Source organism: Podarcis tiliguerta (assembly GCF_965153285.1).
Source record: "Podarcis tiliguerta genome assembly, chromosome: 13".
Lineage (NCBI taxonomy): Eukaryota > Metazoa > Chordata > Lepidosauria > Squamata > Lacertidae > Podarcis > Podarcis tiliguerta.
In genome coordinates, this window is record NC_139546.1 from 20,112,512 (window position 1) to 20,127,475 (window position 14,964).

At 47.7% G+C, this 14,964-nt stretch overlaps 1 protein-coding gene across 1 annotated transcript in view; it reads right to left on the reverse strand.

Moving 5' to 3' along the window:
* Positions 1-5,679, reverse strand: part of NGFR (nerve growth factor receptor) — a 60,084-nt gene extending 54,405 nt beyond the window's left edge. Inside the window, exon 1 of the mRNA XM_083408408.1 lies at positions 5,409-5,679. Within this exon, the coding sequence (XP_083264534.1) occupies positions 5,409-5,468 (60 nt within the window). The 5' untranslated portion in view covers positions 5,469-5,679. The remainder of the gene's footprint in view (positions 1-5,408) is intronic.
* Positions 5,680-14,964: the final 9,285 nt, after the last annotated feature.

Below are 14,964 nucleotides of genomic sequence, written 5' to 3' on the forward strand. Positions count from 1 at the left end.
TGAAACAATACGAGAATGGGGGTGGCACCATCCTTCGAAATCCGCACACATCTGAATTTTGCAATGCAGTTCTGCAACCAAACAGTCTTTCCCAAAATGCATATATGATGTAAAAGCATGCATAAGGATGGAGACGTAGTGAAAACGATATACCAAAAAAATTGCATTTATTAGGAGAAATTGCACACAAAAATGTGTATATTTGTCAAACCTGCTTTTAAAAAATATGTTTATTGGGAGAGAGTCACAATAAAACGCTGGTGTGTTTTCATCAGGATTTCTTTAATAATAATAATAAATAGTCACAAATTATTGCAAAATGCAGAGGAGTGAATTTAAGATTGGAAAAGCAAGAAACCGAGAGAGAAGAAATGGTGAGGTCTTGCCATCCCTAATCTCTGCATAAGCCTTGTGCAAACACCCCAGTATGGATTCTCAGTGAAACAGGGTAGTCTTGAGGACCTCATAAGACATCATCCTCTGCAAGCCTCTTCTTTTCTTTTTCATGAGCAGCCTTGGAGGGGAAGCATTCTGTGTAGTTCAAAGGTTTGCCCATCATTTTGGAAAAAAAAACCTAAACTAAACACATGGTCCAATAACGGCATCCTTTCATTTTCCCTCTTTCTTCTTCTTCTTCTTCTTCTTCTTCTTCTTCTTCTTCTTCTTCTTCTTCTTCAGCACAAATCATCCCTAGCCCCCTCTGGCATGAGGGCGGATCTGGAAACTAGGCATGTTAGGCTTCACCGACATCCCTTCCTCCGCCTCCTAAATTAAGCAAAGCTTACTTGCGAACAAACATGTTGTGCAACTTCCTTTCTTTTTTAATTGCATTTATTTTAAGTGCTGGGATCGTTCTCCCTGGCTTTTGCAGCCTTCTAAGCTGCAGAAGGTGTGTCTCTCAACACACACAGTGCCTATTCCTACTTCTAGGAGAAAGGGACGGCATCTCGTAGACCCAGCACTGAAAGAAATAGATTGTGCTCAGCTGTCCACAGCCTGGGGGAAAGACGAGGAGAAGCTGTGTAGCCGATGCTTAACTCGTTTTTTTCAAAGATCCCAGAGATTCCAGGGTTTAAGCAAAACAGGAAACTCGCACACTCTCTGCCTTTGTAACTGTCATGCCTGGGACCTTCACCCATAATACCTTCAGAGCGCCACCTCCCTCTCCTCCTTCAGTTCCCTCCTCCAGGGATAATAAACCCAAACTCCTTTCCCACAATGCCCAGGCACCAAATCTGTACCCCAAGGCTCAAAAGTGTGTGTCGACTGCATTTCTGCATCTATGGTCCTTCCTAGACAAGCCTGCCAAGATTGCAGGTTCGATCCCCGTATGGGGCAGCTGCATATTGGTCCCTTCCAAGCCTACAATTCTATGATTCTACTCTTGCCTCTTCCATGCCTCCCTGCCCTCTGATCTCCTTCCACAGGTCTGTAAGCTCTTTGGGGCAGAAATCTACTGTTCAATGCCTGTGCGTTGACAACCCAGCATTGTCTTATTCCTTCCTTCCTACCTTCTAATCATGTTCCTTGGAAATTCTTCCTGTTTAGGCCAGGATGAGATGAAGCCAGGCATAGGCAAACTCAGCCCTCCGGATGTTTTGGGACTACAACTCCCATCATCCCTGACCACTGGTCCTGTTAGCTAGGGATGATGGGAGTTGTAGTCCCAAAACATCTGGAGGGCCGAGTTTGCCTATGCCTGGATTAAGTGGTGGCATGTATAAAGCTCCCGTTTCTTTTCACGTGCTCAGAGGCACTCTGGGGTGTGTTATCTCCTCAACTGCATCATTCTTAAAGTCTCGTTCATTTTGCTAATTTCACCCGCTTGGCATAATTTCTTGCATTTGTGTTTTTGTGCAAAAATGGCAACTGCTGGTGTTTTGATTTACTTTGGTGGTATTCCTTGCCAGCGTTTTAATTCAGTCTGGGGATTCTAATCGTCTGTATATGTTTGTGTTTTATACTCAAACTGCAAAGGTCAGGGGGTTGGTGCACATCGATTTCTATTCCAGGGCAAAATAGTGGGGGAGCCAAAGCACTGATTAAAAATGGGTTGCAGAGCTGGTTCTTGTTTCAAATTAAGCCAGTGGGTGCAGAGTCAAGAAAAATGCTATACTAGGATGCCCCCATGGTCCCTGTTTCAGCCTCTGCCGTGGTGCCAAGCCTCCTAATTTATGTCTTACAGTCCTGCCATCTGCCTCTCCCAGTCAGCCACCAACCTTAAATGTCCATCACCCCCAAAGCTCAACACGCCAACCCCACGCCCCCTAAGATATTAGTCTTTTACTGCACTAGCCGTCCACTGTCTCCTTTTCTGCTAAGGGCTAATGCGATTCAACCCTAGACATTATTATTATTAACTGTTTCCTGTCCAGAAATGAGCAAGGCAATAAAGCAAAGATTTGCCTCTGAGAGTATGCAGAGCTCCTTCTTCACTGAAGAACCTGATCTCCACCTTGAATACTCAAAGAGTTACGGGCACGGATTTGAGGTTTGTGGAAAACACGGACCTTGAGATCCAAAAGCCACGACTGTTCAGCCTCCCTCTACCCCATTTTGCAAGCTGAACATTACAGTGGTACCTCGGGTTACATACGCTTCAGGTTACACACTCCGCTAACCCAGAAATAGTGCTTCAGGTTAAGAACTTTGCTTCAGGCTGAGAACAGAAATCGTGCTCCAGCTGCGTGGCAGCAGCAGGAGGCCCCATTAGTTTCAGGTTAAGAACGGACCTCCGGAACGAATTAAGTACTTAACCCGAGGTACCACTATATACGATTTGAGAGGGTTGGAGCTCAGGCGTAGAACTTCAGCTCTGCATGCAGAAAATTGGATCCCTGGCATCTCCAGATATGGGTGGGAATGTCCCCTGTCAGAAACCCTGGGGAGCTGCTGCCAGCCAATGTCGACAGTACTAACCTAGACGGTCCAATGGGTCTGACTGGGGATAAGGCAGGCAGCTTCCTAAGTCCCTATTGCAACCAAACCCTCTAAACCAGCGAGCCTCTCCCTCCGTCTGGCTACTCATCCTAAATCTCCCCTCTGCAAAATAATACTAATTTTAAAAACCGTCCCTCTTCCTTCTGTGATCTTTCTCCCTCCTCTCTCTCACGCCAGCTCCCTGCCGTTTTTCATCCACACTAACCGAAGGGCTGCAGGCAGAAATGACCACTCGAACCTTAAAAGCCGATGCGTTTTCTAATCAATGTATGTGATTTGGCTTTGAGGGGACATCGGTAACTTAGCTTCCTTGCCTACAGGCTAACACTGGTGCGACACGGGAGATCCGGGAATAGGATCACTCTTCCTATAGTTGGGTTTTTTGTTTTTTTTAAAGTAATAACAGGGAAGGTTGGTGGATGGGCTTGGGAGTGGAAATTGTCGTTTTCCCCGTGGAGTAAAGAATAGCAGGTATCCTGCATTTCCCACCGTGTTTAGCCTCCTGGGGCAAACAGCAGCGGGAGGGTGAGTGAGAGAATCATAGTACAGTGGTACCTCGGGTTACATACGCTTCAGGTTACAGACTCCACTAACCCAGAAATAGTACCTCGGGTTAAGAACTTTGCTTCAGGATGAGAACAGAAATCGTGCTCCGGCGGCGCGGCGGCAGCGGGAGGCCCCATTAGCTAAAGTGGTGCTTCAGGTTAAGAACAGATCTCCGGAACGAGTTAAGTACTTAACCCGAGGTACCACTGTATTTTAGAGATGGGTTGGGGACCTCAGAGGTCATCGAGCCCAACCCAATGTAGGGATCGTGCTTGGCAGACAGACAGACACCCAGCCTGTGCAGAACTACATCCCAAACCGAAGGAGAGCGATTCAGGGAAACAGGACGGCGGTGGTCCCAGTGTAAAATCAACCTCAAGGCTACGGTTATTATTAATGTGTTACGAGAGGCGAATATCCTTGCGCAAGGCTTTATCTCTCAGCCTTCCCTGTCTGATAAGGTTGTTGCGAGACTGATATGACCCTGGCAGCTCTTTGGAGGGAGGGTGGGTAAGGATTCGTTATCCCCCTTGCAGTTTTGGTCCAGGGCACCTTTGTGCTTCCGGACAAAGGATGCCCATCTTTGATCGCACACAATCACCGAGGTTTGAGGTTACAGAGGGGTCTCCAGAGGCAGGGAAAGCGCAGCGAGATGCTTACATTTGTCGCTATGATTTCTTGGAAGCACTTTCGAGCACGCAGACGTGCTTCCTCGTTTTATCACCCCAACTGGAATCTAGTCAGAGCTCCTTAGACGTCTCATAAAAGGCGGAACCGTGCCTCAAACTCTCTCTCTCTCTCTCTCTCCCTCCCTCAGCACATCCTCGGAGCCGCTCTTTTTCGTTTCCCTGCCGCGCCCCCTGCGCGCACAAAACCATTTCACACGTTCCGGGGAGAACAATATAAAACAAGATCTATCATTCCGGACACTGTAATTGATAGATCGCATCCTCGCCGCCGCCGCCGCCGCCCCCCTTTTGAAACGTCAAAATAGGACTTTTCATCCTCTTCTTCTGCCCCCACCCCTCCACTCCCGCGACTCTCATAGTCGCCCCAAATGTTCTCCTCCAGCAGGCAAATCTCTGGGGGGTTTCCAACAAACCGACGTGGGGTGTGGTTAGGGTGGGGCCAGGGAGCCCGGCGCTGCCCTGCCCTGCGTATCCACCCGGATCCTTTGCACGCGTCTACGCAGAGAAAGCCACTCTCCCTGACTTCACAGCGCGATCCTCGCCGCGCCTCCTCTGGAACTCCGTGGGCGCCAGAGACCCGGGATCGAAGCATTACTCGCGAGGAAGTGCGCAGAGGACAGCAGCCCGTTATCGGGTTGGACGCGCGCAAAAGTTCCTTCCCAGCTGATTAGCAACCCCCCACCAACCCTTCCTAGGGACCGAACCGACGGGTGGGCGCCTCCCAGCAGATCCACACCCCCCCCCAAAAAAAGAGAAACTTAACCCCAGTGGCTATGGGTGCCAACTTTAATTAAACATTGGGGGGGGGGAGGTAATCATTGATCACATGGCACAGTGCGCACACACTATTTGAATGGCAGTATTCATCAACTGCCGGGGGGCTTGGCCCCCTGAAATATTTTTTTTTGGGGGGGAGGGTGAAGGGACCTTGGTCCTAAGGAGTTGGCTCCTGTGTCGGAGACAGAGCACCCTGGTGTCCAGCGGACCCGAAGCAGAACCGCTACCACCCGCCCCAATCTCTGCACTCCAGACTGGACACACACACACACAAGCACCCATGGGTGGCAGATCCGATCGACGCCCCCGTCTCAACCCTCGCCACGATCCGTGCGCACTGTCAACTGCGATCTTCTCCCCATCCCTGCCCTCTAAAGATGGGAGTGAGTCGCCGAGCCTCTTCCACACCCCACCCCACCCCACCCCTGGGTTGATCCACAGGGCGAACCCACTCACCCCGGAAAGAAGCAGCAGCGATCCCAGCAGGAGAGCCAGCCTCTTCGCCTTCTTCTCCATGACCGTCAGAGCTGGAGGAAAGCGGAGCGCAGCGGGGTCCAGGCGGGAGGCTTATTCCACATCACCTTCCCGGTACTCCTCGGGCGGATCGCGCGCGCGCGTCTCAGGTCGAGAGAAGGGAGCGCGATGCAGATACCGCGGCGGCGGCGGCGTCCCCTGTAGGAAGCGAGCGACTGAGCTGCAGCCCGGGCAGCACCTGCTTTCTGTAACTGGGAAGCTCCGCCCCGCTTCCCCCTCATTACTATTAAAACGAGCGGCGCGCTCAGCCCACTGGCTGGGTGGCTTTCGGGGGGAAAGGCGCACGCACAACGGTGGCACCAGGGCGCCGCCCGCTTTCAGGCTCCCAGCAAGAGCTGAACTGACAGGGGAGAACATGAATTGGTTTCATTGCGTTCCTGATTCCATTCCTTCATTTTATAGAGCTGGCTTTGATTTCTTCCGAAGGTGAGGAGAGATTCGCATCGGGCACGCCCTGCCAGCTTCCCCAAAGTTCCTTTGGAAGAGTGGAAGTCAGAGTTGCATTGGCAGCCACCCGGTACAGCGGGGAAGGGGGACTTGGAGTGGGGAAATGTGCCCCCCCCCCCCGCTACTGCAATACGCTCTACGTGGGGCTACCTTTGAAGGTGATTCGAAAACTACAACTAATCCAGCTGCCAGACTGGTGACTGGGAGCAGCTGCGGAAACCATATAACACCAGTCCTGAAAGACCTACATTGGTTCCCAGTACGTTTCTGAGCACAGTTCAAAGTTTTGGTGCTGACCTTAAAAGCCTTAAACGGCCTGGGTCCAGTATACCTGAAGGAGCATCTCCACCCCCATCATTCAGCCCAGAACCTGATACCCAGCTCCGAGGGCCTTCTGGCGGTTCCCTCCCTGCGAGAAGTGAAGTTACAGGGAACCAGGCAGAGGGCCTTCTTGGTGGTGGCGCCCACCCTGTGGAACGCCCTCCCATCTGATGTCAAGGAAATAAACAACTATCTGACTTTCCAAAGACATCTGAAGATGGCCCTGTATCAGGAAGTTTTCAATGTTTGATGTTTTGTTATGTTTTTATATGTGTTGCAAACCCACCCCTGAGTGGCTGGGGCAACCCTGCCAGATTGGCAGAGTATAAATAATAAAATTATTTAAAATATTATCATCATCTGGCCCTTAGATTCTTCTCAATCTGCAATCACTCCTTAGCAACTTCCCCTCTCCCCAGGTCACGCCCCTCGCTAGTTCTGCTTCTCACCCTCCTTGAGTGTTTTGGGGATGTGTCTTTGAACTCTGCCCCCAACATCCCCTGCTTTGCTGGATGGGGGATAGAGTATGGGACGTGTGAGTGTGCATGAAACGGGCTTATTGTGTACAAGAAGAGCCTGCTGGATCAGGTCAATGGTGTACCTAGTTGAGCTTCCTGTTCCCACAGTGGCCAGCCAAATGCCTGTGGGAACCTGCAAGCAGGACCTGAGCACCAGAGCACTCTTCCCTCCTGTCAGGGACCAGGCTGAGGAGGAATGGTGGGAGCCTCCCCCTCCCCTTCCCCCTTCCCTGAATCTTCCCAGGAGCAGGAGGACAGTATAGATTTGGAACAGTGGTTTGCAGAGGGGCATAGTTCAGAAGGCAGAAGCTGGGAAATACTGGATGGGGAACAGCTAGGAGAAGACACAGCGGAAGTGAGAGGGTTTACAGAATCACAGTCCTTGGGCAGCATTCCTCCAGCACCCTCCCCAAGTCGAGAAGAGCTCAGAAAGTCTCAGAACAGAAAGCGTAGAGGGTACAAGCTCATATTACAAGACGTAGGAGTGACATAGATTAAGAGGGACGGAGGGGTGTAACCCTTAATTAGGAGCACCACCATTCTAGGTAGACAAGTTCTTTTGTCTCTCGCTGTAATTATGAAAGAATCTAACTGGTAAGATGTTCCTTTCATTTGATCTCTTCTTATTTACTGCCATGGGTGGCGCTGTGGTCTAAACCACAGAGCCTAGGGCTTGCCGATCAGAAGGTCAGCGGTTCGAATCCCCACGACAGGGTGAGCTCCCATTGCTCTGTCCCAGCTCCTGCCAACCTAGCAGTTTGAAAGCACATCAAAGTGCAAGTAGATAAATAGGTACCGCTCCACTGGGAAGGTAAACGGCGTTTCCGTGCACTGCTCTGGTTCGCCAGAAGCGGCTTAGTCATGCTGGCCACATGACCCGGAAGCTGTACGCCGGCTCCCTCGGCCAGTAAAGCGAGATGAGCGCCGCAACCCCAGAGTCGTCCGCGGCTGGACATAATGGTCAGGGGTCCCTGAACCTTTTCCAGCTCTGCAATATCCTTTTTGAGGCGAGCCCGCCAGAAGTGTACACAGTATGCCAAATGGAGCCACAACATAGATTTGTACAACAGCATAATGAGATCTGCAGTTGTATTTTCAGTTCCTTCCCTAATAATCCCTAGCATGGAATTTGCCCTTTTCACATCAGCCACACACTGGGTTGACATCTTCATTGCACTGCCCACTATGACCTCGAGATCTCATGGTAAGCCACCACCAGTTCACCCCAAGCATATATGTGAAAATAATATTATTATTTTTTGTGCTAGCACACACCACTTCCTACTTGCTTACATTCAATTGCTTTTTCCATGTCACCACCTGTTCACTTAGTTTGGTGAGAGTTTTTTAGAGTTCTTCATCATCTCTGTTTGCTTTATCAACCCCGAATCATTTAGTATCACCAGCAAACTTGGCCACCACTCCCCTTTGCATCTATATTGTTTATGGTCTAGTTAAATTGTGCAGGTCCCAATATCAGCTCTTGAGGGACTCATTGTCTACATCTCTCCATTTGGAGAAATGCCTTTTTATTCCTGCTTTCTGCTACTTAATCAATTCTTGATCCATGGTAGGATCTCTCCTCTTATTCCATGACTGCTAAGCTTATTTACCTTGTCAAAGTCCAAGTATACTATGTCAACTGGATCATCTCTAGCTACATGCTTGTTGACATTCTCAAATAACTACCATATATACTCGAGTATAAGCCAAGCCGAATATAAGCTGAGGCACCTAATTTTAGCAGAAAAACTGGGGAAACCTATTGACTCGAGTATAAGCCGGTTCACCACACCAGAAACCTGGTGGTGGCAGCAGCGGTGGAGGAAGAACAAACAGCCCCAAAGCGCAGTGTCTCTCCCAACCACAGCTCCTGTGCCTGCCCTTGCGAGAGGTGGGCGGCGGCGGATGGACCAGCGGCAAGAAAGGGCTCCTTTCGGGCCGCTTGTCCCTCCACCACCGCCACCCGCCTCACTCGAGTATAAGCCGAGGGGGGCTTTGTCCACATAAAAAATGTGCTGAAAAAGTTGGCTTATACTTGAGTATATACGGTAATCAGTTTGTGAGACAGGGCCTGCCTTTGCAGAAGCCATGCTGCCTGGCTCTGCTTGGTTATTTTAACAATACTTTCCCCCAGTTCTCCTGGGAGAGAGGTTGGTTTCCAGGGTTGCCCCTGGATCCCTTTTTTAAAAAATGGTGTTTCATTGGCAACTTTCCATGCACTTTTGGGTGGATGCCCACTAGACCCAATCAATGTGTGCTTTTCATTATTTTTCTGTTAGACCTAGAACTTCATCTCTTGTCACCAGATCCTCAGACTCTCCTCCTGCAAAAGTTAGTTCTGGCCCCAGGATCTGCCCTGGTCCCACCCACCACTGAAGGTCGCTCAGAAGCCAATATGAAAAGTTCCTCAACCCTGTTTTAAAGAAAAGAAGAAGGGGAGGGGAGGCAGGGTGAGAAACTGACCAGGTGAGCATTGCATTCGCCAAGGGGGCAATAAATCGGAGCGTTGGAAGCGTGACCTCGGAGGTCATTCTGCCTGCACTCACAGGAGCTATTGGTTTCTGTTCCAACCATGCCCTAGTCCTGGAGCATCTCATAACGGAGCCAGCCCTCCCTCCCAGGAGATGGCATCCTTCAGGTGGCAAATTTGGGGTTCCATTAAACCTGTTGCAACTGAAGAAAAACAATCAGTTCCTCAAAGGCTCCAAGGTGTCAGGCATCAGAGGATCCAACCCTCTACGGTAGGTTGCCATGAAATAATAAGACAAGGAAAGTTCTCGCCACCAATGTTGTTTATTCAATCGTCACAGAGATGCAGCCTCTTGAAGTAATGGTGTTGTTCCAAGTGAAACCCCACCTCCTCCATCTCTCCTATTATACGTCTTCCCTATGGTGGCTGAGCTGTGCCTTCTGCCTCTGAGCTCTCTGCTCTCCTACTTTCAATGCCTACCAGGTTCGGCTGTGTGTGTGTGTGGAATGCTTTCTAAAGACACTGAATCTGTCAGCTGTCTCTCCCCTGGTCGTTTTCTTCTTCCTCCTCCTCTCCCATCATTTCCCAGATTTCCCCTTCATCTGCCTCTGAACTATGATCTCCCTCAAAACCCTGTTGTAATTCTGAACTGTCTCTTTCTTCTCCAGAAGGGTCAGGCTGTGGAGGTGGTCTCCACCCTTCCTCCTCTACCCAGTCCTTGACACAGGGTTTCCCAAACTTGGGTCTCCAGCAGTTTTTGGACTACAGTTCCCATCACCCCTGACCACTGGTCCTGCTAGCTGGGGATGATGGGATTTGTAGTCAAAAAAAAAAAAAAAACAGCTGCTGACCCTAATTTGGGAAACCCTGAATTGTAAGCCATAAGGCACCATTTCTCCTGCCCAAGCTCTGCGTAGTTCCTTTTTATATCAAATGGCACTTTAAACCCACTTCAACGAGATGCATTGTGCCCCACCCCAGTCAATTAGTGGAAGGGGAATGTCATTTCAGATTTCTGCCTCCAGCATGTTCCACAACATGCAGGAAAGATGCTATAAACGCTGGTGAAATATATCTAAGAAACGTGCAGGAAAACAGAGGGGTGTTTATGTTGTTGTTGTTTTGCATTTGATCAGAAAACATTGAACAGCAACCTCACCATGCTCAGAAGTGGTGCTCCTTTATTTAAGCGATGCACACTGAACATAAATGCAAAATAAGGGGTCTCCTTCTGCAGTATGTTGCCTGAAGCAACCGCTTCATGATGGTTCATGGCAAGACCAGCCCTGGTTGTTGAAATATGTTTTCCCTTTCCCAATCTCAGACAACTCCTTTCTGAGTCCATTGTAAGATCAATAATAACAGAAACAAGGATCTAATTGTCTGACTCGACAAAAATCGCCCCTCTTCTATGCGCAGGCTCGAACTGGATCTTGTCTGTTCTGCCTTGTCTCTTTCATTCATGAAAGGCCCGGCCTTCTGAGCTCCAATCACTCAGCCTTGAATGGCTAAATTACCCACTTGTTTAAAGACAGACATTTCAGACCGCCGTAACCCTTCCATCTCTCTCTCAACAAAGCATTTCTGGGGAGGAGGGATCCTGGGTGTAGTAGAGGCAGCAGCAGCACATTGGAGCATGACTCGGCTTGAACAACCTCTCCGGTTGCTCATCAGAGCATTTTATGGCTTTTCTTGTGGCTTTAATAATGAATGCCAGTTTGAACGCTAACTCAGAAGGCGCTCTGCTTTCTTGGAAAACACTCCCTAAAAACTGGGCTTCGGCAGAGAGGAAATGAGAGAGCCGTTTTAAAAAATTGATAGGCTCCACAACATCCACCGAAAATGGCTTCTTCAGGGATGCACCTCCCACAGTTTGAATAATGTTGTTAGAGAGAGATACAAGGCCGGATTTCTTACCTAAACTGTATCGTCGGGAATTTCAGCTCTACATTTACCCGTGGGGTCGCCTTACCCCAGAAACATCCTATTTTGTTTTGTTTTTTTAAGATTTGTAACCAATGGAAACAATGGAGAAAAACGTCTCCTCACAAAATTTAAATACAAAAATATTTAAAATCATTTAAAGATATTCCACAGGTCCATTACCTTTTTATGAAATACTTCAGTAGCCAGTTTAGAAGTGATGTACAGTGGTACTTCAGGTTAAGTACTTAATTCGTTCCAGAGGTCTGTACTTAACCTGAAACTGTTCTTAACCTGAAGCACCACTTTAGCTAATGGGGCCTCCTGCTGCCGCTGCGCCGCCAGAGCACGATTTCTGTTCTTATCCTGAAGCAAAGTTCTTAACCTGAAGCACTATTTATGGGTTAGCGAAGTGTGTAACCTGAAGCGTATGTAACCCGAGGTACCACTATACTACTAATTATGTTATGTTATGTAATTATGTTAACTATTGAGCAATTTGTGGAACGCTCAGCCTGGTGGAATGCTCTGTCGCAAGAGACCAGGGCCCTGCAGGATTTGACATCTTTCCGCAGGGCCTGCAAGATGGAGCTGTTCTGCCAGGCCTTTGGTCCGGGTCCGGGCTGACCCCCCCCCTTTTTTTTACAAGATCTTGCATGTAAGGGGCCCCTCTAACCCTTCTCACCGGCTCATATGAGACCAGCACAAATAGCTGGGCCTGGTGAGCACTTGCCAACCTCATAGTTATAATTATAATTCGTGGGGGTCTAATACAAGGTGCCGGGAAATAATTAAATAAATTGATTTAAACTGCAAAATAAATTACCGGTAATCGATTTAAACTGCAAAAAGGCACGAAAAAGTCGGGGGGGGGGGCAAAAATGACCAGCTGCCCATCACTATGTCCCTCTGCAAGACACCATCAGCACCTCCATCAATATAGCACCATCAGCAGCGAGTGGATCTGACCCACGGCTAAGCACTCGGGAGCACCGATCTACCTCGGATGCACAGCCAGGCTCTCGGGGGTTACTCGCAGGGCCAGATTTAGGTTTGATGAGGCCCTAGGCTGCTGAAGGTAATGGGGCCCTTTATATGATAGCCGGAATTAAGGTTGCCGGAAGAAATATCAACAACCTCAGATGTGCAGAAGACCTTGATGGCAGAAAGTGAGGAGGAATTAAAGAACCTTTTAATGAGGGTGAAAGAGGAGAGCGCAAAATATGGTTTGAAGCTCAACATCAAAAAAACGAAGATCATGGCCACTGGTCCCATCACCTCCTGGCAAATAGAAGGGGAAGAAATGGAGGCAGTGAGAGATTTTACGTTCTTGGGCTCCATGATCACTGCAGATGGTGACAGCAGCCATGAAATTAAAAGACGCCTGCTTCTTGGGGGAAAAGCAATGACAAACCTAGACAGCATCTTAAAAAGTAGAGACATCACCTTGCCAACAAAGGTCCGTATAGTAAAAGCTATGGTTTTCCCAGTAGTGATGTATGGAAGTGAGAGCTGGACCATAAAGAAGGCTGATCGTCGAAGAATGGATGCTTTTGAATTCTGGTGCTGGAGGAGACTCTTGAGAGTCCTATGGACTGCAAGAAGATCAAACCTATCCATTCTTAAGGAAATCAGCCTTGAGTGCTCACTGGAAGGACAGATCCTGAAGCTGAGACTCCAATACTTTGGCCACCTCTTGAGAAGAGAAGACTCCCTGGAAAAGACCCTGATGTTGGGAAAGATGGAGGGCACAAGGAGAAGGGGACAACAGAGGACGAGATGGTTGGATAGTATTCTCGAAGCTACCAGCATAAGTTTGACCAAACTGCGGGAGGCAGTAGAAGACAGGAGTGCCTGACGTGCTCTGGTCCATGGGGTCACGAAGAGTCAGACACGACTAAACGACTAAACAACAACAACATATGTCCGGCTGCCCTTTGTCCACAACAAATTGATACTGTTTTTTGTGTGTGTTGAATGTATGAAATCAGTGGGCATAAGACTCATACCCTTAGTCTATGCTGCCTGATCATCAGTCTACAAGCACTCTTTAATATTAGATAACAGGCACAACAGCTTGGCCTACATTCAACTGTGCTGCACTGCGGTCTGCAGCTGCATGCTACATGTTGCCCTGCAACCAGTCCATGCAGAATGTAGGCACCCTATATATAGAAAGGAGCAAACCAGTGATATTTTAGGGAGCTGGCTAGCAGGCAGGGCCCATTACTTACATCATAGGAGCCTACACAACACAAAACACTGTTGCTATATGTAGGTTTTATTTTATTTGTTTTTATCTTATATTTCGAAAATGTACATTCAGGTTTTTCTTCCCTTTAACTTTTTGGGGGCCCCTCAAGAGAGTGGGGCCCTATGCTATAGCTTCTTTAGCTTATACATAAATCCAGCACTGGGTTACAAGCTACCCCGCCCCCCGTCATTGCTTCCATATCCTCCTCCTGCAATGAGGAAGACTGAGAGCCACCATTGCCACCATTCATGCCAGTCTGGTAAGTGCTGCTCATTTTTTAAAGGGTTTTTTAAAGGGCATCCAGAGGTTTAAAGGGTGTTCACAGGTTTTTTTAGATCATGTCCCCCACTATACGCAATTTCATGAATGCACACGGTACCCGGAAACATAACAGCCACGTAAGTACAGGGAGATGCCTCTACTTGTTCCGCAGTGGTATGAAATCGAACCTTTAGTGTGACAGCACCTACAGGTAGATCATAGAATTGTAGAGTTGGAAGGGACCACCAGGGCCATCTAGTCCAACCCCCTGTCATGCAGGAATCTTTAGCCTAATGTGGGTCTCGAACCCACCACCCTGAGATTAAGAGTCTCGTACTCTTCAGAACTCCCTGCCTATTGGTACCAGGCAGGTGCCTTTGCTCTTTTCAGTGCCTGCTTAAGTGCTCTTGTTTGTTATTATTCTCTCCTAGCATATAACCTCATCCCAACAGTTTCACCAATATATGCATTTTATCCTAGTGTGTGCATTTTAGTACAAGTTGCATTGGCTGGAGAACTGTGCTGAGAGATTCATAAAAGTGCGGTTGTGTTTCGGTTCACATGTCGTTTAGGAAAGTGCAGATTAGGGAGGCGTGTCTTTAAATGCAAGCTAAATCAAGTTTTCCTCTAGTCCAAATCACATTTCTTTTATTCGTAAATGACACTGCTCATTCTGCCTGCTCATTCACTACCTGCTTGCTTGTCTGCTGTTCTGTCACCGCCCTGCAGTTTGTGTGGCCACCTGCTGACAGCCATGTGAACTGCAGCTTGATGGCATCCTTACATTTTCATTATATACTACCATTTATTTATTTATTTTATATATATATATATATATATATATATATATATATATAATTTATATATATATATATAATTTATATATATATTTATTTATTTTATTTATATATATATAAATGGTAAATATACCATTTATTTATTTTATTTATATATGTGCCATTTAATATCATAATAAAAGCTGCTAAATGGATCACAGAATCTTCCCACAGAAATCTTCTTGAGTATGCATACTTTAATGCTATGAATACTGTAAAAAAAAAAAAAAAGTAAAATGACAAGGAAGAAGTAAAATTAGAAATATGGAGTCTAAAAACAGACCAAAACAGCATCAAACCAAATAAAACCAGCAACAGGAGATAACAGTGATGCAAATTATTTAAAAGGCACTATAAGGCACCTGGTTAAAATCTAATTCAATTGCATAAAGGCAGTAAAATGTTGTGCTGGCTCCTGTAACCCTGCAATGTAAGAAGAAGCATA